The sequence below is a fragment of the Agelaius tricolor genome, unplaced genomic scaffold, assembly GCF_023055355.1.
Source record: "Agelaius tricolor isolate 1412-34295 unplaced genomic scaffold, bAgeTri1.0.p SCAF_1, whole genome shotgun sequence".
Taxonomy (NCBI): domain Eukaryota; kingdom Metazoa; phylum Chordata; class Aves; order Passeriformes; family Icteridae; genus Agelaius; species Agelaius tricolor.
This window is the reverse complement of record NW_027269261.1, coordinates 4830629-4858254: the sequence shown is the minus strand read 5'-3', so window position 1 is coordinate 4858254 and position 27626 is coordinate 4830629. Positions and strand designations below refer to the sequence as shown.

The following is a 27626-nucleotide window of genomic DNA, read 5'->3' as shown; positions in this document are numbered from 1 at the left end:
GATAAGGTAGTGGTGGCTGGGGAGCGTCATTAGAACTACTTAGGACTAATTAGCCCCATTGGCACAGATGGAGCCCCCCATCATCTCCCTAGGCCGTAGGCAAGGAAAAAAGGGATTCTAAATCTGAACTCGAAGGAAGAATCCTAAATTTTTGGTTAAATATTCTGGGGGTGAGAAATGGTGGTTTTGGGACAGCACATCTGGGGCCAGCTATGCCCACCAAAGGGAAGCAGAAGCATTCCTGCTATTTTTTCAGCTCCCAAATATTATTATCCCAAATGAAAGTTGTATTTCAAGACCGGAAGAGCCTCTCTCTTCAAATTCCAACCTCAGGAAGTCTGAAAGATGCCGGAGCGGCTGCTCTGGGAAGGGAAAAAAAATCTCCTTTAGTCAACTGGAATGGCAGCCAGAGGTTGAGAAAGGCAAAGAGCCGAACTTAAACTTTTCCAGGGCTGGAAGGGAGAAACCAGCTCACCCTGGCCTCGGGAATTAGGAAAATGTTGTCAGTTTGGGATGGTGCCGCAAGGAAAAGCCTCCGGAGCGTGGTCCAGGCGCCCGTCTCCAGCTGTGTTATCCGGAGAAAGCAGCAGATGGAAACTATTCTGCCCTGTCAGGAGCTTGTCCTCTCCCAAATTCCTGGTGTTCAGCTCCCAGATTTTGTTATCATCCCAAAATAGGGTCATGGCCTGTTGGAGGAGCATGGCCAGCCAGGCTGGGAAGCGGCAGGGAGAGGAGCAGCCGTGCTTCTAGAAAAGCATTTTCTCCTAATTTTTGGGGGTATTTTTGAAGCACTCTGGAGTTTTCCCTTCCCTCCCCCAGCACAACCCTGGGATGCATTTCCCTGCCCAGCTCCACGTCCAGCCGGAGCTCCTGCCAATCCAAACATCCTCCATCCGCCGACAACAGCCCTGAATGTCCCTTCTTGTTCTGCTGGAGAGATCCAACCCCTTCCCAGGCTCCTATAGCCCCCAAAAATCCAGGAGCTCGATCCCCCAGAGGAGACAGATCCATCTTGGGGAGTCTCTTTCCCTGGGACAAGGAGTGGGAATGGTTTTAGTGGGTGCAGCTCAGCAGGATGTAAGGGAGCGAGGGTTCCCAAGGGAAAGGATGCTCAGGGATGAGGATTCCCAGGGTGAGGATTCCTTGGGGGGAAGGATGCTGCAGGCTGAAAATGCTCAGGGATGCTCTGGTGGGAATGAGCCCCCTGCTATCAGCCAGCCCCTCCCAAACAAAACAAAGCAGGAAAATAAAACCATGGATAATGGGTTCTTGCCCTCCCAGACCCCGATTCCCCTTGGACTGCTCCAGGTGAGCATTCCCCCCATCCACACATCCATCAGATGTTTCACTCCCGTGACATCCTTTACATCATCCTTTAATTGTACTAAATCCAGTGGGATGAGGGAACATGCAGAACATGCATAAGCAGGAGGGTGAATCCCTCTGGGAAAAGCCGAATCCCTGCTCTTCCCAGCGTTCCTATGCCAGGATGGAGGCTCTGACTGATGGAGCAGGGAATATTCTCACCTCCACATGCAGCTGAAGCTCTGCTGTGAGGAGGATCCATGGGGGATCCCCATTTGAGAGGTTAAAGGAGCAGGGATAGCCCTGGAATTCCTCCTTTGCCCCATTTGCCAAGGAGGGCACCCAAGTGGATGTTCATGGAGTGTTCCAGCCCTGATCAATCCCAGGGGATAGAGGCACCAGACCTCAATCCCTACAGGCTGCCAGGGGGATTCTCAGCATCCAGAGGGAAGTGGAGGAGTGTTTTTAGGGAGCAGGACCGGGCGCAACAAGGGAGGGGAGCAGGAAAGGCCATGAGCCTCCCTCTTCCCACACACTTGGCTTCACTGCTTCCTAAAGGAAAAATCAGGAATTCAAAGGAAATCAGGGCTGTGGTTTCCATCTGCTGTTGCAGGACATCATCTCTCTGGAGCTGGGATGAGGATGGGGATGAGGATGAGCTTGTCCACCTCATTTGGTGGCGTAAATCCACATGGGAAGAAGAACTTTGGGACAGAGCAGGGGGAGGCCGGATGTCTGCAGAGCAGCTCCAGCCCGGACATTCCCTGTGAGCCATGGGATGCCGAGCAGGGAGCAGGATCCACCCCTAAAACTCATAAGCCGAGACAAAGAGAGTGATTTTGGACAGGTGCTTGGCCTGGAACGCCCGGTCCAGGTACTCGGCCATGTCCACGTCCACGTGGACGGTGCGGGGCCCGCGCAGGCTCTGCAGCAGCAGCAGCTCCCCGGTGTGCCGGTCCGAGCGCTGCACCACAAAGTGCCCGCGCTCATTGCCGCCCGCGATGCCGAAGCGGAGGCTGTCAGGGCCCGGCCGGCCCGGAGCCGCCGCCGTGGCCATGCGGAACAGCGGCGCCGGGGTCTGCAGCTTGGAGGGAAGGGGCAGGTAGTGGAAGGAGATGGTTTTGGGCGCCTGGTGGCACGAGCGGCTCTCCATGGGGCACGGGTTGCGCTCGCACTGGCTGCGGAAGGAAAAGCAACGGGAGGTTTCTGGGGGGATGCGGCATCCACGCACCCCGCCTCGTTGGATCCATAGGGATGCCATGCCGTGGATTCTGTGCCCTGCACTTTCAAGGAGGAGGTTTTGGATTCTGTGCCCCTCACTTACAAGGGGGAGGTTTTGGATTCTGTGCCCCGCACTTACAAGGGGGAGGTTTTGGATTCTGTGCCCCGCACTTACAAGGGGGAGGTTTTGGATTTTGTGCCCTGCACTTACAAGGGGGAGGTTTTGGATTTTGTGCCCTGCACTTACAAGGGGAGGTTTGGATTTTGTGCCCCGCACTTTCAAGGGGGAGGTTTGGATTCTGTGCCCCACACTTACAAGGGGGAGGTTTTGGATTCTGTGCCCCACACTTACAAGGGGGAGGTTTTGACGTAGGAGACGTTGCCGGCGGCCGGGGGACACTGAGGGGTGACGCACTGGAATCCCCCCCCGGTGTTGATGCAGGTGCTCCCGCTTGTGCAGTTATCCTGGGATAGGGAGCACTCGTCAATATCTGGAAAACAAGTGGGGAGGAAAGCAGCGTCAGGGTCTGGAAGCCTCCAACTGAGCTCACCTTTCCATCAGAAAATAGGCTAAACCACAGGTTAAACACAATCCAAACAATATGGGAGTATCCCAGAATTCCATCCCCGCTCCCCAAGCTCTGCCCCAGGCCAGCATGGGTTAAGAGCAGCCCTCTGCCAGCAGGAAGGCAGCTGTTTTTCCAAACTTTCTGCTTGATTGTTTGGAAACACCGTCCCTTTTTATTTACTGAACACCCGTGGGATGCCTGGCAGGAGCTGGAATGCAGAGGATTTGCTGGGAGTGAGATGCCATGGAACACAGGAAAAACAGGGAGGAATGGGGAAATAGGGATTTTCTCACCCTGAACTGCAGCAGTCAACACTTCAGGGCACAAAAAATTCCCTGTTTTTCAAGAGGCTTTTGGCGGTTTTGGCCTCCCACCATTCCCACCCACTGCCTTCCACCTGCACCCCAATTCCCCTGGATTGGGAGAGATGCTGCCACTCTCTGAACTGATCATGGAGTTCTGGAGGGTTTAACATTACTTTTGGCTCTTCCCAGGAATTCTCTGCTCCAGGAACATCCCCCACAGCCACAGTGGGGTCATCTTCAAGGAGGTGCAGACCCAAAGTGTTGCTCCATCATCCAGAGAGGTAAAGGAGGGGGAGAGGGAAAGGGAGAGGAGGAGAGGGAGAGGAGCAGCCATGCTTCCAGAGAAGCATTTTATTTTCATTTTTAGGGATTCTTTTGAAGCACTCTGGTAGAGTTTTCTCTTCTCCAGCACAACCCCGGGATTCATTTCCCCACCCAGCTCCGCATCCAGCTGGAACTCCTGCCAATCCAAACATCCTCCATCCGCTGCCATCCTGCAAAGCATCCCTCCATCATCCCCCTCCCCTCTACACCAGCCTTTCCCTCGGATATGGAGAAAAAAGTGGAGGGAAATGGCAGAGCACTTGGGACCAAGTGGATTCCAGCCTCCTCACCTTCGCAGCTCTTGCCATCGCCCAGCAGGACGTATCCGGCGGGGCAGGAGCAGCGGAAGGAGCCGGGAATGTTGACACAGGCGTGGGCACAGAGCCGGGGTCCCCCTTGCTGCCGGTACACCTCGCACTCGTTGAGGTCTGCGGAGACAGGGATTCACCAAGATCTCACTCCATCCTCCTGGGAAAGCCCAGCGAGCGAGCGAGGGCTGGAGGAGCGGGCACGAGGTGGGTTGGGAAGGGGCCGAGGGCAGATTCCAGGGAATGGGAGCACAGCTTGAGGGCTGTGACCAGCGGTGTCCCGCAGAGGGCGACACTGGGCCCCGTTTGAGCTCAGCCATCCATGGATGGAGGGCTTGGAGCCTCCTGAAGGAGCTTGGAGCAGCCGCCGATCGCTGGAGATATTCCAGAACCAGCTGGGCACAATGCCGTGCTGTGTGCTCTGGGATGGTGGGGCTGAGCCGCTGTGGTCCCTTCCAGTGTGACTCCGTGACCCTGCAGCCCTCCCGCATCCCGGCTCACCCTGGCAGATCCCGTTGGAAGCCGTGCCGCTCATGTGGAAGCCGGGATCGCAGCTGCACTGCTGGGTCTGGGCGATCTGGGCACAGCGGGGCTGCCGGCTGAAGGCCGGGTCATCCGTCACACTCCACGTGGGAGGAGCTGCGGGAAAACAGCGGGATGGGCAGTTGGGATGAGGTGGGAGGTGAAATACTCCCATTTATCCCCCAGCAAGGGTCACCCACCAGTCTGAGCCTGGTACTGGCAGGTGGTTCCGGTCCACTGCGGGGGACAGAGGCATTTGAAGTGGTTGAGACCCTCCAGGCACGTCCCACCATTCTGGCAGGGGCTGCTCGAGCACTCTCTGATCTCTGCGGGAAGAGCAGGCGCGTTCCACGTTATCTCCTTTTGGGAAGCAAGGCTCAGGAATGCTGCACACACTGGGATGCTTTGGCACCCTACACCAGGCACGTCATAGCCATGATAGTTTCCCCTCATTTCTCCTGCTGAGCTGCTCCAGCTGTAATTCCCAGTTTTCCTTAAGACAGAGAAACCCCAAAACCATGGGAGCTGCAGCATCCCTGGAACTTTGAGGGGCAGCTGCGATGCCTCCCCCCCTTGAGCGACCCAATATCCCCCCATGTTTATATAAATCCACTTTTCCAAAGGACATTCCAGGGCAGGCAATGAGCGGTACCTGCACAGAGGGCCTCCTGCCCCGTCCAGCTGCCGTTGGCCTGGCATATCCGTGTGCTGGAGCCCAGGAGCTGGAATCCTGGGTCGCAGGCAAAGTGAACCTCGTGATCCACCAAATATTTGGTGCCAAACTTCCTCCCATCCGCGGGGGCTTGGAGGGCAGGACAGGCAGCTGCGAGACCATGGAAAGGGGATGAGTTTGGAGAGGTGCCTATCCTTCCAAGCCACCCTTTACCTGCGATTTCCCCGGAATGCTGTCCCAGGGACTCACCGGCGGGCGGCTCCGGGGCGGCCTTGGCCAGAGAGGCATGGATGGTGCTCAGGCGGCTCCTGACAGCGCGCAGCCCCTCGGAGAACCGCGTCTCCTGCCCCTTCAGCAGCTGCTGCATCTGCCGGATGGCAGCCAGGAGCTGCTGCCTGCTGAGGCAGCTCTGCGGGACACAGGGATAGGGACAGGGATGGGGACCTCCCTGTGCTGCCACTCCTCCCAGGAGCCAACCTGCTGCCCATGGGAGGAGGCTGGCGCAGGAGCTCCGCAGCATCTGATGTTCCCTGAGCGCCCTGACTTTGTATTTTCCCCTGCATTTACCCAGATCCAGGAGTTTTTTCCACCTAGGCCTGCACTCCAGGCAGGGCTGGGATCGCTTTGTGGGAGAGATGCTATAACTCATGTTTCATCCTGCAGGAGCTCCAGCCCTGTCCCACTTCCACATGACAAAAGAAGAGGAAAACAGCTGTCTTGTGAGCTCTGCCGGGGCCAGGAACGCTGGTGGGACTCCTGCCTGCAAACCGATCGCTCCCACGGGACTGACTCATGCCGGAGACGGGCATCGTTATTATGGGATTCCTGCGGAATTGACTTGAAACCGAGGAAAAAGAGCAAAGCCGTTCCCAGAGCTCAGAAATCTGGGGAGTGCAGTGAGGAGAGAGCGCACAGGGACTGGCCTGGGGGCTATGGAATTCCAGGAAAGCGAGCAGAGGTGGTGGGCTCTGTCCCACCTGGTCGAAGGGATTTCTTCCCTCCTTTCCATAACCGCACTGTGGAAAGATTCCCATTTCCAAAGAGCTGCTGAGGGTTGGGAGAGGACAAACACAGCAGCCCAAGCAATGCACTCGGTGTCCTCTGCTTCCCCGGGAGCGGCTTCGGGGGTCCCGGGCTGCCGGAGGGGATGAGCCGGGCTGTGCTGGCAGCTCTGGGATACCCCGAGCCCAGAGGAAGGGAGGCAAAAGCAAATAGATGCTGGCGCGTCGCTGGCTTTAATAAACAGCTCTTTGTTAGGGCTGGGTTTAACTCCGAGAGCCAGCGCGAGCTCCGGCGGGATGCTGAGCCTTCGCAAAGCTGGAAAATCCCCCCCCCCTCCCCAAAGGCCCCGAACGGGGATTCTTTGCTCGGGGGCAGCTTCAGGTGTGGGGTAAGAAGTGCGAAAAGAGCCCAGAAGAAGCCGCGCGCGCTTTAAGCGCGGCTCATGTGCAGTTTAAGCGCGGGTTGGGGCTTTGCCCACCTGTTTGCCGGGGCAGGAGCGCGGGCAGCGCTGCGGGGCTGTCGGGGCGCACGGCAGCGGGGAGCGAGCGGGAAGCGGAGAGGAGCCCCCCAAAGCCCCTCCCGGGGTCCCGGTTCCCCCTCACCTGGGCGGCCGGCGCGGCCGGGAGCGGCAGCAGCAGCGGCAGCAGCAGCAGCAGCAGCGGCGGGAGGCGGCCCCGCGCCCCCCGCGGCCCCGCCATGGTGCGGTGCGGCCCCGCCGCTCTCCGGGACCGGCTGCCCCGCGCTCTCCCCGCCCCGCCCGCGCCGCCCCCGCGCTGCCCCGTGCAGGGGACGCGGCGCTTCCCCGCCCCGGCGCCGGGCCGGCCCCGCGCATCCCCCGGGACACCGGCCGGGCTCCGAGGGCATCCATCCCCCGAGACACCGGCCGGGCTCCGAGGGCATCCATCCCCCGGGACACCGGCCGGGCTCCGTGGGCACCCATCCCCTGAGACACCGGCCGGGCTCCGAGGGCATCCATCCCCCGGGACACCGGCCGGGCTCCGTGGGCACCCATCCCCTGAGACACCGGCCGGGCTCCGAGGGCATCCATCCCCCGAGACACCGGCCGGGCTCCGTGGGCATCCATCCCCCGGGACACCGGCCGGGCTCCGAGGGCATCCATCCCCCGGGACACCGGCCGGGCTCCGTGGGCATCCATCCCCTGAGACACCGGCCGGGCTCCGAGGGCATCCATCCCCCGAGACACCGGCGGGGCTCCGTGGGCATCCATCCCCCGGGACATCAGCGGGGCTCCGAGGGCATCCATCCCCAGCAAAAGGGAAAAAAAATCCCTCTGGGGTGCCAGAGGGTGGCTTTTCCCCCAGCAAAGCTGTTTCTGGCGCTGCCGGGACGAGCGGGCACCGTGCCGGAGCCCCTGTCAGCCCCCCCCGCTCCGGCGGGGCCGGGACCACCCGTGCCGGGCAGGGAAAGCCTTTCCCAGCCCTGCAGCCCCTCCTCAGCTCGGCACCCCGTTTTCCAGCTCCTGCACCCCATCTCAGTCACTGCATCCCTTTCCCCTGTCCCAAAATGCCTTCCCCCTCCTGCAACCCCCTGCCCCCAGTTCAGTACCCCCTTCTCCAACTCCTGCACCCCCTCCCCAGCTTGGTACCCCCATTTCCAGCCCAGTCTCCCCCAAGGAGAGGCAAAAGGTGCTGGGTCCGGTTCTGGTTGCTGCCGAGCAGCTCCAGCCATGGAAGCAGCAGAATTCCCCCCAAAAGGAGAAGGGGCAGCAGGGAAGGGCCAGGCCGTGTCCGGGGGCTCCAGCCCTCCTGGGACCCCCTCAGGCTCTTGTTTCCCTGGTGCTGCAGCAGGAGCAATGGTTCCTCAGCATGTGGAACCCATCAGGGAGAAGGGAATGTGGGAGCACCCGCTGTTCCCACTGGGGCTCCCGTTGCTGTTTTCCACGGGGATCTCTTGCAGTGTGAAATCCCCCAGCAGGCTGTAGAGCTGGAGCACTCATCATCCAGGGGGATGCCCATCCCACAAACCTTAACACAGGATGGAAAAGGGGGAAAACACCAGGCCCTGCAAGGCCAGCTGCCCCCTCAGCACCATCCACCCCACCCTGCCCTGCTCCTTCTGGAGAAGATGAATAATTACAGCAAAATAATTCCACTGTTAATTCCAAACCCCTGGGACTTCAGCCCAGGAAAAAGCTCCTGGGGAGAGCCAGCCTCCACCAGGCAAACCGTGCAGGAGATAATAAATAAAAGAGATGACTGTTTATTAAAATATTCCCTCTGTGTCCTTGCCATGGTGCCGCTCACACCATTCCCAGCGGCCCTTCCGAGTCCTCCCCGCAGCTCCCGGCACGCGGCCGCTCCGACGCCGGCAAAGTGCTGGCCTGGCTCCATCGGCTCCCCGGCTCCAAGGCCTGGCAGGGCAGCAGGGGCACGTAGGGCTCCTCCACGGGGCCAGCCAGCTGCTCCTCCACAATGTACCTGGTGTCCCACAGCTCGCTGGGATGCACATCCACAGCCACCAGCGCCCCCTCCGCGCCGGGGGAGCCGGGCTCCGACGCCTCCCCGGCGTCCAGATCCGAGTCCGCTTGCGGGAAGCCGGAATCCTGCGTGGAGTCCGGGCTCTGCTCGGGAAGGCCGGTGTTGATGTAGATGATGTCCCTGCACGCCTTGGAGCTGGGCAGGTTTTCCAGCAGCTTCTCCAGCTGGACTTTGAGCTGGGAGAAGGTGGGGCGAGTGGCAGGGTCGGCTCTCCAGCACTCAGACATTATTTCATACCTGGAAATTGGGAGAGGAGAGTGGTTAACAGAGGATCCCAGCATCCCAGAATGGTTTGGTTTGGAAGGGACCTTAAAGCTCATCCAGTCCCACCCTGCAGGCATGGGCAGGGGCACCTTCCACCACCCCAGGTAGCTCCAAGCTGTCCTTGAACACTTTCAGGGATGGAGCAGCCACAGCTTCTCTGGGCAGCCTGCACTTCTCTGCATTAGGGGAGGTATGGGGGTTAATTCCCAGTTTCCCTCCAAGCTGGGCAAGCCTTGAAATTCCCATTAAATCAAAGTGAAACCAACTCCCTCTGCTTAGGCTGTTTCCCAAGGGCATGGATTTATCAGCCCAAGCTGTTGTTAGAAATGTGAGAAGTCTCTTCCAGTGCAGCCCTGGGATCTGTTCCCTGGGAACATCCCAGCTCTGTGTGTGGGATGCCCAGTCCTTCCCTTGGCAGGTGCCTGCTCCCGGGCTGGATGTCAGGGAGCCCTGGAAGCTCCCAGCATGTCCCTGCCAGCCTCTCTGCCCTCCAGCAGGCTGGATTCTTAGAGGTTCCTGCACTGCTTCCTTCAGGAACAGGGAGTGGAGAGGAGCCTTTTAGGAAATGTACCACTCTGTTTATCCAGTTGAGATTCAAAGCTCTCAGCCATGGGGGGTTAAACATTCTCAGCTCTAACAGCACTGGAGAAAAACTCAGGAAAGAAGCTTGGGAGAAAGGCCTTTCTGAGCTGAGCTGCTCAGAAATCCAAAGGTTTGTGCATTTTCCATCTTCCCTTTCCAGGGGGACACAGATTTATAGATTTGAGGCAATGAAGGGACCTAGAGGGAGTTTTGTGGAACAAAGAGGAGCATCACCAGCCAGGACCTTTTTGGCCAAATCAAAAAATAAAGAAATAAAAATACTAAAAAGTCCAAGCACTGACTGTTCCTGGTGACCTTGCCAGCCCTACAAACCCATTACTTCCCCTGAGGATATTTGTTGGGATTTTTGCCTGCAGTTCAGCAGATGCTGGCACATGCTCTGCTCCAGGATCTGGCTTTCTTTAGGCACGTTGTGCAAACATTAAGGGGTTTGTTCCTAGGAAAATCCATTTTCCCAGCTGGCATCCCAGGACTCACAGCTCATCCAGGCAATCCTCGGGCTTCTTCAGGCGCTGCCCATGGAAGAGGTACTCGTAGATTTCGTGGTTCTGCACCCCTGGGTACGGCGTCATCCCGCGCGTGGCAATCTCCCACATGGTGACGCCAAATGCCCACTGCCGGCACAAAGGGAAAAGGCCAGGGCTGAAGGGGCATTTCCAGGAGGAATGAATGGAATGAGCCTTTTCATGGGGAAAGGTCACTGCCTGGCATCCAAGGGACAACGGGCAGAGCTATGGTGCTCCCAAAACTGGGAATGACCAGGATGGAGGCGAGGGGCCCACCCAAGGAACTGACTGCGCCAGCAGCAGAAGGGCTCCGGCAGCCTCCTGCACTTCCAGGGAATGACACCAACAGGAGCACGGCGTGGCTCAGCCCGGGGGACTGTCCCTCCAGGCACAGGGACCTACCACGTCGCTCTTGGTGGTGTAGACACGGTCAGCCAGGGACTCGAGGGCGATCCACTTGACGGGCATCTTGGCGATGCGGCCCTGCCGGTAGTAATCCCCGCTGTAGATCTTCTTGGAGAGCCCGAAGTCTGCCACGCACACCGTCATGTCATCCCGCAGCCTGGGGCAAAACAGGGATCAGGACAGCCTCAGTGCTGAGCTCTGGGTCTCAGAACCAAGGGAACTTTTGTGGAAAGGAGCAGAGCTGTGCTGTAAATCCACAGGGCTCATCCCGCGGGATGGAGCAGAGGAAAACACTCACATGCAGTTTCGAGCTGCCAAGTCCCTGTGGAGGAAGTTCCGACTGCTCAGGTATTCCATGCCCAGGGCGATGTCCACCATGAACTTCACCAGGGTCTGCAGGGGTACAAACTGGGGAGGGAAGGTGGAGGTTACACAGTGTTGATCCAAAAGGCTTCCCTATCCAGGGCTGCCATCCCAATGGATGAGCCCATGGCAGCAGACGAGCTCTCATCCCTCAGACCCTGCCATTCATTGACCCATGAGCCTGCAGGAGCTGCAGTGGGGGATTCCCTTCCCACCTTGATCCCACCCCACTCCTCTGCTCCTGGTGCTCCCTACCTGGGGGGCCATTTCCAGCCGGGAGCGGAGCAGGAAGCTGTGCAGGTCTCCGTACTTCATGAACGGCAGGATCACCATGGGCTTGGGCACCTGCAGGGAGCTGAGCTCGATGCACACCCCTGGGAAACATGGACAACTCACACAGTGCCCTGGGAAAAGGGATCCAGGTCCAGCCAAATCCCAGCTGGAGGGTGGGAAGGGACAGCCCATACCGAGGAGCTTGATGACATTGGGATGGTCGAAGTCCTTCATGCACGCTGCCTCACTGAGGAACTCTTCAATCTCCCTTTGGGAAAAGTTATCCACTGGGAAGCAGAGAGAAAGAAAGAGCTTTAAAACCCCAAAATAGTGCCAGGATGCCGTTCCTGAGAGAGGTACTGGGAATGCTGGTATCCAGTGGGCAGAGAGACAACTTACACTTCATGGTCTTCACAGCCACCTTCTGTGGGGGCCCTTCAGGCTGGCTGAGCCGTCCCTCCATCACGGATCCAAACTCCCCTGCACCACAGGAAAGAAGGAATCCCTTTATCCAAAGCAGCACCTTTCAGGACATCACCAGATCCCTAAGATCTGGAATGCTCCAAGATGGAGCCAAAAGGCTCGTTCCTCATCAGTGACAGAAGGAGGACAAGCTGGGCTCACGGAAGGTTCCCTGCCTGTGGCAGGAGGTTGGAATGAGATGGGCTTTACTCACCCTCTCCCAGGACCTTTCCCAGGCTCAGGGCATTTCTGTCCACAACAACATCCTGCAGCTTCTGCTGCAGCTCCCTGCTGACACCCAGGCTTCCCACTGCAAGAGAGGGGGACAGGAGGAGCTCAGGCACCTCCCACCTGCTGCCATTTCCCCCTCCAGCTCCTTCCAGAGGGACAAAAACGTATCCTTACGGGTCAGTTCCACAGCTCTCCGGCAGTAGGACTTCTTGGCTGTGTAGTTCACTACCAGCTCCGAGTCGTTCCTGCTGAAAGCATTCCTAAGGGAACACAAACACATCTGCTGTGGCTGCTTCACCTGGATGAAGGAATGAACAAGGCAGGGGAAGGAGCCCAGGGGATGCATAGGAAAAGGGGAAATGCACATTCCATTTCCTTTTTCCTGGATCAGCACCATTGCCTGCAACGTCTGAGCAAAACAACAGCTCCACAAACACTACTGAACCATCAAGGAGTGAGTCACAAAGCTTTTGGGGAGGAAATAGGATACTCATTTCCTACTCAAGGAGCAGAAATGCTGCTGGAGCCCTGCAGAGTCCAGCTTTGGGAAACAAAACCAGGGCAGGATGCTCCAGAAGTGGGAAAGCAGGGAAAGAGTGACAATAACCAGTTAGGAAAGGGATCCTTACTCGGTACCAGCTCCCAAACTGGGGGCACAGGGCAGTTAAACAGCACTTGGGAAGTCACGAGGGTGAGTGAGGAGTGTTGGGTTATTGCAGGAGAAAACAGCCCTTTGTCTGTGTTTTTAAACAATGCTGGGCCATTGAACCCGGGCGTGGGATGAGGCAGGAGGGTTTCTCCAGGACATGGGATGCGATGGAATCATGGAGTTGAAAGGAACCCACAAGGATCATCCAGTCCAGCTCCTGGCCCTGCACAGACACCTCAACAATCCCACCCAGTGCATCCCTGGGAGCATTGTCCAAATGCTCCTGGAGCTCTGGCAGCCTTGGAGCTGTGACCATTCCCTGGGGAGCCTGTTCAGTTCCTTCCGGGGGAAGGATCTTTTCCTAAAATCCAGCCTAACCTCTCCTGATACAGCTCCAGCCACTCCCTTGGGTCCGGGTCACCCTCTGGTGCCCAGTGACACCCTCTGCTCTCTCATTTCCGTGACAAAACACGTCCCCCACCAAGTTGCACAAGTTCACTTCCCTTTGAAAATAGGAATAGTGAGCAAAAGGTGAACTGCTGAGCTAAGGAAGGGAGGGGAAGGAAAAACCCACTTAAAAATGGGATAAAAAAATGTCATTTGTGGTAACAACATCACTCCTGGAGACAGAACCCTCATCCCCAAATCCAGCACGGGCTGCTGGCCCCCCATCCCTTTGGAGCCACCCTGTTTTCCATCCCCTTACCCATATTTTGTCTCCACACATCGTTTGTGGATGACCACGGACAAGCAGAGGATGACTCCGACGGCAATTGTCCCGCAGATAAATCCCAGGACTACGACAAAGGAGTCGGCATTCCCGGAGGCTGGAGTCGAAGAGGGGGCTGAGGTTATTAATCCTAAGAAAATATCCTGTTAATGGAGCCGGTGAAAGAGTCAGCCTGCAGCACCTGGGGCTTGGGGCAGGGATTCCCTGGGGTTTTCAGCAGGGCCCAGAGGGTTACACGGGAATAAGGAAAAAAGGGAATGAGGAGTGAGGCTGCCCTGCTCCCAGATCAGGATCCTTGGCTGACAGGGAAAGCATCTGAAGGAGTGATGCCAAACGGCCTCATGGAAAGCACACCCTGGGCTATTCCCAGCATCCAGCCCTGCACCTCCTTACCACTGGCAGGGATGAAGACCTCCATGGGAAGGCTGAAAGGTCCCACTCCCCCCTTGGTGACAGCAGCCACACGGATGGAGAAGGTGGCGTTGGTGGCCACCACGGGCAGCACGGCCACGCTGCCGTTCAGCCGGACCTCGTCGGACACGATCTGCTGGAGAGAGGAAGGGAAGGAAATCCTGGGCTGGGGAAGGCAGGGAAACCTGGGGATTTACTGAGAACTGTCCCCTTGGCAACCTCGGGAGCTGCTTTGCTCTCCCAGCTCAGAGGAAGTGCAGCACCCGGCTATTTAGAGAGAAGAATGGCCCTGTGTGCAAGGGCCGGATGGGATCGGGAGCGGAGCTGAGCAGCGCTTCCCGTTCAATCCGAGCATTCCTGGCCCTCTCTGCTTCACAACAGCAGCAGCCAGAGCCAGAAAAGAGGCAGGGAAGGAGCTGGCAAGGAATGGAATGGAAAGGCTCTGGTGACATGGATTGCGACCCTCAGCCTTCGTTGTGGCCAGTTTGGCCACTGGAGCCCTGTGAGCACCCACAGGATCCGTGCACTCCTGGTAGGATTGTCCAAGTGCTCTGGAAGTAGATCCTAGGCTCAAAAACCTCTCCTTCTGTGGCTTTTGTGTCCAGCTAATTATAGTCCCATGTATTTTATGCATATTTTTATGTATATTTTTATGTATTTCCTTGACTGGTGCCATGGCTTAGTAAAAACATAGGAAAACTAAAACTAAAAACTAGAATGGCTTAGTAAAAACATAGGAGCCTTTCCCTGCAAATTCCATCCTTTCCTGGTCATTTCCAGCTGAGAAAGTGCTGCTGCTGCTCCCTGCCGATTTCCAACTGCAAAACATCTGCCCAGCTGCAGCCAAAACATCTGGCAGGCTACTGTGCCCAGCAGTGCCTGGCTCCTTCCTGAACATTCCCACAAAAAAAAAGCAGGAGCTGAGGGGGATCAGTGGGCCAGGAGAGGGAATGGAGCTGAGAGGGATCAGTGGGTGAGGAAATGGAATGGAGCTAAGGGGGATCAGTGGGTGAGGAAATGGAGCTAAGGGGGATCAGTGGGGGAGGAAATGGAGCTGAGGGGGATCAGTGGGTGAGGAAATGGAGCTAAGGGGGATCAGTGGGGGAGGAAATGGAGCTAAGGGGGATCAGTGGGTGAGGAGAGAGATGGGGAGAGGGATTCAGAGCTTCTCAGAGGAAACCAGTTTCTGTTCCCTGTCCCAAAAAAGCCACGGAAACAGATGTGAAGCACCCATGCCCTGGGAATGCGCGGGCACCTACTGGCAGTGACAGGAGCTGGGACCTGTTGTCACCTCTGCTCCCACATTCCTGCCTTCCTCCTCCTGGTATCCACATGGGATCCTTTCCCTACCACCAGCTTGAAACTGGGATTTTTCCCTGTCCTAAAGGGCTCTGCTGTATCATCTGAGGACAGGCCCAGACTGTGAGCACAAAGCAGGGCTGACCTGCCAAATTTAATGGGATTTTATGAGTTTTGTGGTAGTTGAGGAATTTCTTCCCGTCCCAACTCAGGCAGCCTTGGCTCCAACAAGGACTGCTAGTTAAGGAGGAAAATAAACCAACTTTTGGGAATTTTCTGGTCGTTGAGAGGCCTGCAGGTGGCCCTGTGTCACCAAAATCCAGCTTCTTCCTGACTTCATCCTGCAAAAACTGGTGGTTATTTTGGGGCAGTCCAGATTTAGCCTGTGCAGGGCCACAACTCAGGGACTTTAGTTCATGGAATCAATCACACAGAATCATTTAGGTTGGAAAAGACCTCCGAGATTATCGAGTCCAACCTTAGAAGGAGCTTTCTGAGGAGTCAGAACTCCAGTCTCGTGTCTCACACTCATGGAAAAATTGAGAACTGGAAAAAATTTCACTCCATAAGCTGGAAAAATGGACAAAAATTAACAAACAACAACAGCAACAATAAATCTCTCAGGGCTTAAAGGGCAAGGCCTGGGTTTGGCCTTTTGCTGGAGAGAGACAGCTCCTGTCAGCACTATTTTTCCGAGTCACAAGACCATGGTTTTGTTTCCCTGGCTTCATTCAGGCTGGATCTATACGGGGGAGCAAAAGGGGAACAGAAAGTGCAGCATCTGACAAAAAAAGGGGATGAGTCACTGTTTCCAGCTGGGGTCACTCTGCCAGCCTGGCACAGAGGAACCCAAACCACAGCTGGATCCATTCCTGCTGTTATCCACAGGCTCTGGATGGGATCTTTTGCCCAGAGCCCGGGCCAACCTTGCCCTAGCAAATTCCTGCAGCTGCTTCCCAAATCCTAGAAAAGGCAAGCAGGGTGTGCCAGGTGATTTCATGCACTCTCAGAGAGGCCTTTGGGCCAAAGAGTTCCTCGAGCTCTGAAATTCTGTGCTGTGGGGCTAAGGAAGGGAAAAATCCCATCTGAGTAAGGAACAGCTCAAAATCCAGGGAATGCAAGGCCACGAGTGGTTTGAAGCCCACATGAAAGCCCAAGACAGCAAAGAAATGAACTCCAAAAGAATCTGTGGAAGCACCAAAACCCATCTGGACATCCCTGCTGGGATTTTTCCAGGATTTTATCCATTCTTCCCCATTTCCTGCTGACTCACCATGCCCTCGGAGTTGTGCCACCTGTACCAGATGAGGTAGCCCTGGAGCTCCCCATGGATCCTCTCCAGGGGTGGCTTCACCCAGTGGATCTCCAGCAAGGAGCTGGATTTGTTGAAGGACACCGAGATGTTCAGGGGTGGCGTGGTTGGAGCTGTGGGAATCAATGAGAAAGGAGGTGAGGGAAGCTGAGAGAACTGGGAGAAGGGGTGCAGAGATGTGGGAATCAATGGAAAAGGAGGTGAGGGAAGCTGGAGGAATGGGTGCAGAGACGTGGGAATCAATGGAAAAGGAGGTGAGGGAAGCTGGGAGAAGGGGTGCAGAGATGTGGGAATCAATGGGAAAGGAGGTGAGGGAAGCTGGGAGAAGGGGTGCAGGGATGTGGGAATCAATGGGAAAGGAGGTGAGGGAAGCTGGGGGAAGGGGTGCAGGGATGTGGGAATCTGATGGAAAACGAGCTGGAGCTCAACCATAAAGCCCATGAAAAAGGGGGAAGTTTCCTTTCCCACCCTGGGAGCAACCAGGACTCCGGAGGTGCCTCTCACCCAGAGGGATTGAGGCAGGGAAACCCTTCTCAGTCCTCACTCCCTGTTTCCTACCTCCCTCCGTGGTGCTGGCTGTTATCCAGGAGCTAAATGCCGACCAGCCGACCTCATTCCCGCAGGAAACACGGATGTTGTACTCTTCCATGGGCTCCAGCTGCTGGATGTGATACGCGTGGGGAGGCACCGAGGTGTGGAAGGCCTGGAGGGAGACGTTGCCTCTTGGAACAACTTCCCTGACCTTTAATTGGAAAATCAGTCCACAAACAGGGATTAGTCAGCAACAACCTGCAGGGAGAGATGTTGGAAAACAGGATCCAGAGCCCTGCCTCCCATTTGAACTCTGCAGGGGAAAGCTCCTGCAGGGAAAGCTCATGGCAGGACATTCACAGGGCACAGGGAGAGGGCTCCAGCACGTGTGGAGCTGGGAACATTACAGGGATGTTGGGAAGGAGGGAGGGATGATTTGCTGTTTCTTGTGGCATGGAGCAGAAGGAGCCCCGAATAAAATAACCAGGCAGCACATCCCAAGTAAACAAAATAAAGCTCCTTTTTTGTGCAGCACATCATTGGAAAACAGGATTTGTCTCCACAGGATGTAACGGGACTAATCCCAATCCTTGTCGCATTTAGCAGCATGGATGAATTCAACATCCCAAAAACAAGTCCTGCTTTTCACAGAAAGACAAATTTATGGACATGGAGCCCTTATGGAGCGGCCCAAAGAGCCACTGCAGCTTTCTAGGAAACATCTCATTTTATGGGAAGCACTTCCTGGATTGGGACAGAGGGAGGAAAGAGGGAAGAGCAAGAACAAGAACAAGGAGAACCCAGCCCATGTGCCCAGGGCTGTGCACTCCTCTGAGAAACCTCCATCTGTGATTTTGGGGTGGCAGGACACCTATCCTTGTGCTCAGTCAAAAGAGCCTCCCATGGTATCCCAGGATGGTCTCAGCATCTGTTTTACAGCCAAAATATAAAGGAACAGCCCTCATCCTCAGGTTTTCATGGAGAAATTCACAGAAATGCTCCAAGTAGTTCTCTGGAAGACTCTGCAAGCCTGGGCTTGCTGCAGCCACACACCTGTCCTGGTCACACACTTCCCAGCCAAGCAGCATTCCCAAAGTCAGGATTTGGAGGGGCAGGTTTCCCTCAGCTTCCCATTCCTTACAAATAACGGGAAGGAGCTGAGGGGTTGCCTGTCTCCTGAAAAAGTCAGGGAATGCCACCTCCATCCCCAAGCTGTCACAAGATGCTCTGAGCAAGGTGAGCAGTGACCAGAGGAACACACACAACGCTTCCAGGACCAGACATCCTGAGCATCCAGTCCAATCCTCAATTGTCTAAGAATAACCCATCAAATCCATGGATTCTGGGAGGAAATCCAGGATGTTTGCAAACTGCAACAGTTGGAACTGGCAGGTGGGCCAGCTGCAGCCCTCGGGAATGAGTCACTGGCTCGGTGGGCCCAGGGACTATCCAAGGGGACAGCAGCAAAAGGGCTGAGTCACTGCTGTGTTTTTGCCAGAAACCCTCTCCTGTTTTCCACTTTCAAAGGCTATTTCCTACAGACAGACCATGAATGTTAAGTCATAGGAAATTCCTTGGCTCTCCACCCAAGCTTCCCAAGCTCCGGCTGGAAGGCAGCAGCAGGACATGGTGCTAATATTAGCCCTGGTACCTTTCTTCCCCGAAATTCCTTTCACTTTTACCTGGCTTCAAAGGTCTCCTCTCTCCACGTGTTATCCCAGCTGGAGTGGAGATTTTCCAGGATAAAAATCATATCCATGAGACAGCAAGATGGGCTTGGACTGGCAAAGCCAGCCACGTGCAGCAGGTGGAAAATGCCTGCAGGCTCTACCCATGGAGGTGGTGTTCCCTGAGTTCTCCAGGAACACAGGCGATCCCTCAGCTCCTTCCCAGGAGTGGGGAGCTGAGGGAAATCTGCCCCTCCAAATCCTGACTTTGGGAATGCTGCTTGGTTGGGAAAGGTTTGACCAGGTCCATAAAATACATGACAACCTGACTGTGTTGCCCAATGGAAAGGGGTTCCAAGAGAGCTGGAGAGGGACTGAGGACAAGGGCATGGAGTGGCAGGACAAGGGTGAATGACTTCCCACTGCCAGAGGGCAGGGATAGATGGGATATTGGGAAGAAAATGTTTTCTGTGAGGCCATGGCACAAGCTACCCGGAGAGGCTGTGGCTGTCCCATCCCTGGAAGTTCCCAAGGCCAGGTTGGAGCAACCTGGGATAGTGGAAGGTGTTGGAAGGGAGTTGGAACTGGATAGTCTTTAAGGTCCTTCCAACCCAAACCATTCCAGGATTCCATGAAATCTGTGCAGCTCATGCCAAACACCACCAGCTTCCACCTGCCTCAGAACATCCATGTGGGGGAGTTGCAGGGATATGGGAATTCTGGATGTTTACCTGGACGCTGCAGTTGTTCAAAGCAGAGAAGGCATCAAAGCCTGGCACCCAGGATATCCTGATTCCACGGGCTGTCCTGTTGAGGACCTGCACACTGACGGGAGCTGATGGAATTCCTGCAGGGAGAAGCCAAGGGCAGTCAGTCAGCTGGAAGCCTAAACACAAACCTGGCACGGTGGCTTTTCCCTGGAGCTCCCAGGGCTCAGTGTGTGACCCCACATCCGAATTCTGCGGATGTGCCGGACCACCGGATAGGGAAGCACAAAAATGTCACTTTCAGAACTATTTTGGCAATTTCTATATTTGTGACCACTCTGGGCAGCTTAAAGACCATGACCTATTTCGGGGAACACCCTCCTTACATTGCTGGAGTGGCTCCCATCAGGAATGTCAGCAATTTCCACTGTTTCCTATGGAAAATTCCTATGGAGCACCGCCCTGGTTATGAAGGAAGGAAAGGAGCGATGCAGCCCTTCCGAATCCTGCTTTGAAGCTGACAGTTTTGCTTTCAAATTTACATTTTGGTGCTCCCTCCCCCATCCCGGTGCTGGGATGACCAAGCCAGGATGACCACATTACAATAATCAGACCCCGCTGGATTTTAATTACAGGATTGAAGGGATCTCCCTCAGCTTGTGAAGGATGGGTGCTGGGATGTGTGGGACACAGGGGTTTAACGGGGAACGAGAGCTGACCTTTGATGTTGACCTGGCCCGGGCTGGATGCAGTCAGGCCTTTGCTGTTGTGGGCCTCGCAGCTGAACAGCGTCGGCTTGATGAGTCCTGCCGGGAAAACACAGCCCTGTTCGCTGGATATCCCAAAACCATCCCAACCCCACCACCAAACACTCGAGGTTTCCTTTCTTAGCCCGTTTTCACTTCCCTCTGTGACACTTTTGGTGCCAGTGCCCGGGGGTGACCCCAGGCTCCAGCTGCCCCACTCCCACAGCAGGGGCACACGCGTGCCATCCCTGCCGGACCCGGTGCGGACGGGATGTTCCTACGGAGCCCTTGCACAAGCTCCTGAGCAAGGGATTGCTTTCCCTCCAAAAGGGGAAAGGCAGAAAGCAGAAGAGCCCCTGCCACGGCCTGGTCAGATGATTTAGTGCTGGTCAAGGATTGCTCAAATCCTCCAGCTGATGGCAGGGAAGGACCGCTGGAAATACCCGAGGGCAGATTCTCCCGGCCTGGGTGAGGTGACCCCGGGCTCGGGACGCCTGTCCCATGCCAAGGTGGACGTGGGGAGTGCTGGCTCATCCCAGCAGTGCCTCAGGGAGCCAGGGCTCCTGGGCCAGGAGAAGCTCTGCTCCAATGACCCATCCTAGCGGGTGCCAGGCGGATGTGAGGACATCCAAGAGGAATGAGTCACTTCTTCCGGCTTTCACTGCCCTTTAAAGGCCACCTGCCGCTGGAAGCCAAGACCAGGCAATTATAGCCCAGCTCTTAATTAACCATCAGCCTCCTCCTCTCCTCGTGAGCAAAGCAAGAAATACCCCATCTTTTGCCTCTGCAGCAAACCAGAGTGGGGGTTTATGGGACACCAAGGATTTTTCTCCCTGAGTCACAGCAGCTGTCATGGACACACAACACAGGGGGGCATCCCAAACTCTTCCAGGGACACAAAGTGGGGACCAGAATTCCAGCAGCCCAGGAGAGCAGCCAGGTTCCTGTTGGCACAGCCAGAGGCTGGCGGAAAAATCTGCTGCTTGCTCAGGAAAGAGTCGGCAGAGTATCCTGCCTCTTTCAAGGAAGGGATTTCTGGTAGCAGCCAGAGGGGGCCAGATGGGGCTTCCTGCCCCAGAGGGGCCCCAGGACTGTGCATGGCATGGGAACAGCCCCTCCTGGCAGGGAGCAGCTCTGGGACAGCACAAGGCACATTCCCAGCTGTGGTGTCCCACAGCAGGGACACTCCATGGCAGGGACACTCCCAGCTCACCTGGCACAGTCAGGACCGACGGGGAGATGTAGGGTTTCTGGTTGACCTGGATGTTGTTCTGGAACCAGTAGATCTCCACGGGCTCTGGAGGCCCCACAGCGTGGCACGTCAGGTTGAAGGAGCTGTTCCTGGTGACATTCAGCTGCTCAGGCTGATGGATGAAGTGTGGGAGACCTGGAGGGACACAGGGAAGCAAAGGATTCCCCATTTTTGGCTCCCAGCTCCTGGTCACTCAGCCAGGACACAACCCCACAGCTGCCCCAGCTCACCTTCCAGCAGCACCAGGATGGGATCAGACACCACCTCCACGCCGGAGATGTTGAGTTTGCAGACGTAGGAGCCGTTATCCGAGCGCTGGGCGCCGAGGATGCTGCCGGACAGGAGGGACACCACCTCAGGCCTTGTGGCTTCCCATCTTCCCTGGGAGCCAGCCCTCAGGGCACCCCTCATCCCCACCTGCTCTGAAAGGCCAGCAGCACTCACCTGAAGGTGGAGGTCATGTCCACCTTCTCCTCATCGGGGATCTCAAAGTGGCTGCTGGCGATGCGATCCAGCACGTGCAGCTCCCTCCCGTCCTTCCAGAGGGAAATTCCCGGGGCATCGGCCCGGAGCAGCTCCTGAGGCACTCGGATGGAGCAGTTGAAGGTGACGTCCTTGTGCTCGTTGATGACCACGCGTGGCACCGTGGGGTTGAACCTGAGCTGTCCAACAGAGCTGCCTGGGGGCTCCTCCGTGGTGCTCCAGAGCAGGCTCCGCTGGGAACGCCGGGAATGCGCCAACAGGTACGGCCTCACGCCTCCTTCTCCGTCAGCCTCCTCTGCAAGGGGACACTTGAGGTTTGTCACCACCACCAGCAAGTTTGGGAGACCTCGTGGCAAAACAACCCCACTGCTTCCAAGAATAATTAAAGGCAGCTCGTTTCCATTTCCTAAAATGTTGTCCCAGGATTCTGTACAGGTAGCAGCTCTAAAAAAGTCCTTTTTAAAACAAACAGGAGCAGCCCAAGCTAAAGAAAACACTCAGCCACGTTTCTTTGGGAAGGGGAGAGGCAGGAGCTATTCCTGCTGCATTACACCCCCGGGACTGGAACATAAAAGGATCCCTGGGCAGCAGGAATTTGGGACTTTACGGGACTTTGGGACTTTACTCCAGCAAACCCCTTGCGGGGCCTCATCTGAAGCATTTTCAGCTGGGGCAGAGGAAGAGCTCCCGGCTGGAATTTTGCTGATTTTAGGCTCTGCCAGGAGCCTGTCCCTTCCCAGGACAGGGAGACTGGGACATGCTCTGAGTCAACTTTTGCTAAGTGCCTCCACTCACTGCCTTTCCCAGGAAAAGAGCTGCAGACAGATGAAGAAATGCCTTCGGACAGAGTATAGGAGCCAGCTGCTGTTCAGTGTTGCTCTCCCAGGGTCTTCTCCCACATTTTTTTTCCCAAGGGAAAGCTCTTTTTGAGGACTTCATACCCCCACCTCCAAGTCAGCAAATGGCATTTTCCCCCTCCCTCCCAGCACTTCCCACCCAGCCATGGCTGAGATAAAGAGCAGCTCCACTTCAAGCAATTCCCTTCCAAAAATGTGTGTATTTTTGAGATCAGATCTAGGGGATCCACCACGTGGAGGCTGGTTTTCCTGGACCACTTCTGAGCTTCCTGAGGCTTTCCCAGCCATCAGCAATCCCGTGCCGAGTGGTAAATCTCCCTTTCAGCAAGCAAAGGCATTGTGCCAGACAGGAATTTCAACTAAATTAATTCCCTTTACCAAGAAAGAAAAGCCAAACAACCACTCACAGTTTAAAAGATAAAGAAAGCACAGTTCTTATTGAACCTGAGCTCAGCTGAGTTTGTTTTTGGGCAGGTTTTAGCCCTCAAACATCAAACAACAAGTTTTTAAAGCTACGTCATCACTGTTGTGAGTAATGGGGCACGAGCCTGGTGTGTTTTTCCCAGAGCCAAGAAACACAGCCCAATTTTGAGGTTGGATATATCCCTTTGCTAAACCTCTTCCTATTTTTAACCCTCAAGAAATGCTGCTTGAGGACAGAATGCCAGCAGGGTTTTTCAGTCTAGAGGGAAGGGGGAGGCTCTCCCTGCCTCTCCCGCAGCACAATGGGTTTCCCTTTCAGAAAAAAAAAAACCAAAACAACAAAACAAAAAGAGCTGCAGCTTTTCCAACCTGCGTCCCTGAGCCTCCCAAAGCAACACAGACAGAGCCCATGTGACTGCTGCAAAGCTGCAGGGACAGCCATGGATGTGCAGCCACGTCTCCAGAGCTCCCAAAGGATCTGCCAAATGCAAACAAGCAGCGACCCCAAATTCCCTTCCCTCCCCTGCTCCTCCCGGAGGTCACTCAGGCTGGAGCTGCTCCCTGCCTGGCACAATCCAGGCTCCAGCTGCTTTTTTCAGGCTCCATTTGAAGGGGTCTGGCTCTGGCCAGAGCAGCTCCCCCGGCACAGACCCCTGCCTGGGGAGGACATGGATTTGTGCTGTGTCCTGGGATGCTTTCTGCTTCCCTGGGCTGCCTCAAGCTTAAAGGCAAAGAGCAAGGAGGATCTCAGCCTTGTTTTCACACTAATTAAGTGGGAAGAGGTGTTTGCTGGCCGGGGAATGAAATACTTTCCTCTCTGACTCATGAGGGTACAGGAATTCCTCATCTCCAGCACCGCCTTTGGGTACCCCAGAAGTTTGGGATGGGGATATCCTCCCAGCAGTTTGGAAGGGACTCGCCCTGTGTGGCAGGACAGCTCTTCCTTGAGTCCAGAGCAGTTAGGCTGGCTCTAAAATCCCAGGCTAAAGCCAGGGAGCTGCAAGCCTGACGTGCCTCTGTGGGTGCAGGAGCAGCTCCCGTCCTAACCACAGCCAGGCCTGAGGCAAAATCCGGCGTGGAAATGAAACCACTTGCAAGGGCACTGCTGCTCTCCTGGAACACCTGGAACTGCAGCAAAACTCCAGGGCCAACAGAGGCTGATCTTGCTGCACAGGTCCTGTGTGCCTTTCTCCCTGGATGGGAGAAATTTTCCTGCACAAATTTTAGCAGGAAAATCGGGCAGAACCACGACTGAAACAAGGTCTTTTCTGCAGTCATGATGCATCCAGGTCTGCCAAAACACTGGCTGCATCCCCAGCCCTGGAATTCCCACTGCTGGGAGTAATTCACCTGCTGACAGGAGCTTCTGCTCACTGAACAGGAGGAATGAGGAGCCCCTGCCTGTGGGGTATCCAGCCTCCCATCCCCTGGGAGATGTGGTAGACCTGGAAGTGTCAGGTTAACGTTGCACTCGATGATCTTTTCCAAGCCAAACAATTCTATGATTGTAAGAAATTAATTTTCCCCGGGGCCACACCTGAATCCAAAGAAATCTTCCTTATTCAAACACCTTTTGTGCAAACCAGCCCAGAATTCCTGGTTACATCCACAGAGAGTCCCCCTCACTGCAGGCTCCTGCTGTGACAATCAGGACTTTAACTCCTCCCTGCCCAAAGCAAACACTCACATTCCTTTCTTCCCTGCTAAATTCCATCGGCACAGAGACTCTTGAGACCCCCCAGCAGCCCTGAGGTCCCGCAGCAGCTCCCAAAGGTCGGGCAGCCCTGATCACAGGATTTTTGAAAGTCCAAAAATTATTTTATCTCCTCATTTCTTTCTGCAACTGTAGTTGAAAAGCCACCAAGCTGCCTGCACTACAAAGCACCACAAACCGTGGTGATTCCCGAGGATTTTTCTCAGCATCGCTACGTAGCTGGCTCATGACTAATGGGGCAAATGCCACACCGATCTGCCACAATTTGTGGTCCCTGCTTGTCGTGGTATCCCCGGCAAGCAGAGGCACATCAGGCAGTGAAGTACCGGGGCAGGACCACGCTGCGGAGGCAGAGCTTTGTCCTGGGACAGCCAGACTGTGTCCCAGGACATCCAAATCACGTCCCAGAAGAGCCAGACCCTGTGCTCCAGGGCAACAAAATCCCGTGTAGCAGGATAGCCGGACCGTGGGTCCGAGGACAGACAAACCATGTGTCCCGGGACAGACAGACCGTGGGTCCGAGGACAGACAAACCATGTGTCCTGGGACAGCCAGTTCCTGCGTCCTGGCACAGCCAAACCGCGTGTCCCGGGACAGCCAGACCCTGTGTCGCAGGACAGCCACACTGCGCGTCCCGGGACAGCCAAACCCCGTGTACCCGAGCAGCCAGACCCGCTGCGGGTTGCGATGCGGCCAGAATCCCCTCGGGCCATCCCTGCGCAGCTTCTCCCCGGGACCCACCGGGCGCCCGTGCTGCCCCCGCCACAGCCCGGCCCGGAGCAGCCCTCGTGGGGAAAGCGCTCCCCGGCCAAGCTCCGCTCGCCGCCCCCGTCCCGGGGCCGTCCCCGGTTCCCTCCGTGCCCGCTGCGGACTCACCGGCCCCTCCGCGGGGCGGGCGCAGGGCCGCCAGCAGCGCCCAGAGCAGCGCCCAGCGCCCGCCGCCCATCGCCCGCCGGCACCGCCAGCGCCGCCGCCGCGCTCCGCCACCGCCACCGGCACCGCTCCGCCACCGACACCAGCGCCGCTCCGCCGCCGGCACCGCTCCGCCGCCGGGAACAAGGCTGGCAGCGGCAGCGCTCCGCCACCGGCACCAGGCAGGACTGGCAGCGGCCCCGGGAACGGGACGCGCTCGCTCCGCCGCTCCGCCGCTCCGCCGCGCTCGGGGGCCGCCGGCGCCGCCGCTCCGCCCCGGGCCTGCCCCGGCCCGCCTCCCGGCGGGGGAGGGAGCGGGCAGCACCGGCGCTGCCGGGCCGAGAGCGCTCCCCCAGGACTGCGGGGCCAGCGCTGAGCCCTGTCCCCAAGGGCCGCACGGCTCTTGCACCCCTCCGCGGTGGGGAGTCACCAGTTCCCTGCGCAGCTGGGCCAGTTCTTCCTGGACAGTCTGGACAGTCCTTTCTGTGAAGGAACTTTCCCAATGTCCAACCTAAACCTCTCCTGCCACAGCTTGAGGCAGACTCCTCTTGTCCTGTCACTTGTTACCTGGGAGCAGAGACCGACTCTCACCTGGCTACAACTTCCTCTGCCCCATCCCTGGCAGTGTCCCAGCTGGATGAAGCTTGCAGCAACTTGGGCTAGTGGAAGGTGTCCCTGCCCGTGGCAGGGAATGGGATGAGTTTTAAAGTCCTTCCAACCCAAAGCATTCCGTGATTCAGACACTTGTAGAGAGTGACAAGGTCCCCCCTGAACCTCCTTGTCTCCAAGCTAAGCCCCCCCAGCTCCCTCAGCTGCTCCTGGTGCTCCAGACCCTTCCCCACCTCCATTCCCATCTCTGGACACACTCCAGCTCCTCCAAGTTTTTCTTTTCATGCAGGGCCCAAAATCACCCCCAGGATTTGAGGTGAGGCCTCACCAGTGGTCACACAGGGAGGCGGTCACTGCCCTGGTCCTGTGGCACCACCAGTGCCATTGGCCTCCTTGGGCACACCTGGGCACAGCTGGGCACAGCTGGGCACACCTGGGCACAGCTGGGCTCGTGCTCAGGCACTGCACACCTCGGACCTTTCCCAGCCACTCACTCCCAGCCTGCAGCGCTCCATGGGATTGTTGTGACCCAAGCACAGGACCGGTCACTTCACCCTATGGAATCTCCCCCCATTGCCCTCTGGCTGGTCCAGCACGGGAATGCTGAGCTGAAGGCACTGCTCCTTCTCACCTGGCCCACACCAGCAGGACAGGAGGGGACAGGGACAAAGACAAGGAAAGGAGGGAGACCCGGGTGAAACCAACATGAGCTGTTAACACAAGGCAAACTGAACACATCTCCTGTGGCATGGGAAGGAAACAAGGGAGTTTCTGGATATTCAGAACCTGCCCCAACACTGGCCTTGCATGGGGACATTTGGGACCAAGGTGTATCAGGGCCATGAGTGTTTCCCCCACCACGGGAAGGGACTGGGATTTGGGGAACCAGCATCCTGATGATGTGGCTGAAAGGCACTGGAATTTCTCTGCACTAACCTCTCTGCTCCCTGAACCTGTGACACGAGTCACTGCCTGCTGCACTTTTCCCAAAGAATAGGACCATTCCTAATCCACTTTGAAGCCTTTTCCATCTGGGAAGAAAAACCTCCTTAAGCTCAGCAAAAAAACTCCAACAAATCACTCCCAGACTTCTTTGACTTGCAAAGCTGCTTATTCACTGCACATTCCCAGGCTTTGGTGACAGGGATTGAATTTTCCTCCCAGCTTCCCACATCTTGAAGCCATCAGCAGCCAAGGAAGGGCTCATGGAGTTGGAGGCCCCGAGGAAAGGGGAGAAGGAAAACGTTCTAAAACTGCTGCAAGAAGTTAGAGCATCTTCCATGCAGATCCAGCAGCACTGCTTTTCCTTCAGATCCATTCCCTGTGGATCCAGCATCCCTCAAGGAGCAGGACGAGACCAGGGACAGACATGTGTCCCATGCCTGTCATTTGTGGTCAGCCTTTGCCACACGAATGCACTTTGATCTGGCTGCTTTCCTGGCTGCTCCTGCTGGCTTTGCAATTTTTGGGAACAAAGCAATGGAAAAGCC

The 27626-nt window shown here is 56.5% G+C and overlaps 2 protein-coding genes across 4 annotated transcripts; both read right to left on the bottom strand.

Moving 5' to 3' along the window:
- Window positions 1–1359: 1359 nt before the first annotated feature.
- FBLN7 (fibulin 7) lies at window positions 1360–6965 on the bottom strand. Its single transcript, XM_071453286.1, has 8 exons — window positions 6832–6965; window positions 5477–5636; window positions 5207–5377; window positions 4755–4880; window positions 4534–4671; window positions 4015–4152; window positions 2879–3017; window positions 1360–2483 (listed from the first exon to the last, which is right to left on the bottom strand). Exons 1-8 carry the CDS (start codon window positions 6925–6927, stop codon window positions 2111–2113), a joined length of 1341 nt encoding a protein of 446 aa, XP_071309387.1. The 5' UTR covers window positions 6928–6965; the 3' UTR covers window positions 1360–2110.
- Window positions 6966–8433: 1468 nt separating this feature from the next.
- Window positions 8434–25843, bottom strand: MERTK (MER proto-oncogene, tyrosine kinase). Of its 3 annotated transcripts, none has more exons than XM_071453152.1 (19): window positions 25492–25843; window positions 21583–21916; window positions 21369–21469; window positions 21100–21273; window positions 19860–19946; window positions 19165–19280; window positions 16794–16977; window positions 16197–16348; window positions 13607–13760; window positions 13190–13310; window positions 12009–12094; window positions 11818–11913; window positions 11541–11621; window positions 11336–11428; window positions 11124–11242; window positions 10804–10913; window positions 10503–10662; window positions 10072–10208; window positions 8434–8964 (listed from the first exon to the last, which is right to left on the bottom strand). In XM_071453152.1, exons 1-19 carry the CDS (start codon window positions 25559–25561, stop codon window positions 8490–8492), a joined length of 2850 nt encoding a protein of 949 aa, XP_071309253.1. In that variant the 5' UTR covers window positions 25562–25843; the 3' UTR covers window positions 8434–8489. The 3 variants fall into 3 exon arrangements, with proteins under 3 accessions (XP_071309253.1, XP_071309100.1, XP_071309173.1); XM_071452999.1 differs by having other exon boundaries at window positions 13190–13343; window positions 25492–25842; XM_071453072.1 differs by having other exon boundaries at window positions 13190–13343; window positions 13607–13757; window positions 25492–25842.
- Between the last annotated feature and the right edge of the window lie 1783 nt (window positions 25844–27626).

What these genes read in the sequence shown, in the direction of transcription:
- FBLN7 (XM_071453286.1), bottom strand. Translation starts at nt 6,927, where the DNA reads ATGGCGGGGCCGCGGGGGGCGCGGGGCCGCCTCCCGCCGCTGCTGCTG. An exon ending in CGGCCGCGCCGGCCGCCCAG is followed by an intron (nt 5,637 to 6,831) that starts GTGAGGGGGAAC and finishes TGTGTCCCGCAG; the next exon opens with AGCTGCCTCAGCAGGCAGCA. An exon ending in CCAGTACCAGGCTCAGACTG is followed by an intron (nt 4,672 to 4,754) that starts GTGGGTGACCCT and finishes GTTTTCCCGCAG; the next exon opens with CTCCTCCCACGTGGAGTGTG.
- MERTK (XM_071452999.1), bottom strand. Translation starts at nt 25,561, where the DNA reads ATGGGCGGCGGGCGCTGGGCGCTGCTCTGGGCGCTGCTGGCGGCCCTG. An exon ending in TGTGTGGAGACAAAATATGG is followed by an intron (nt 12,095 to 13,189) that starts GTAAGGGGATGG and finishes GTGTTCCCTTAG; the next exon opens with GAATGCTTTCAGCAGGAACG. An exon ending in GGCTGTGAAGACCATGAAGT is followed by an intron (nt 11,429 to 11,540) that starts GTAAGTTGTCTC and finishes TCTGCTTCCCAG; the next exon opens with TGGATAACTTTTCCCAAAGG.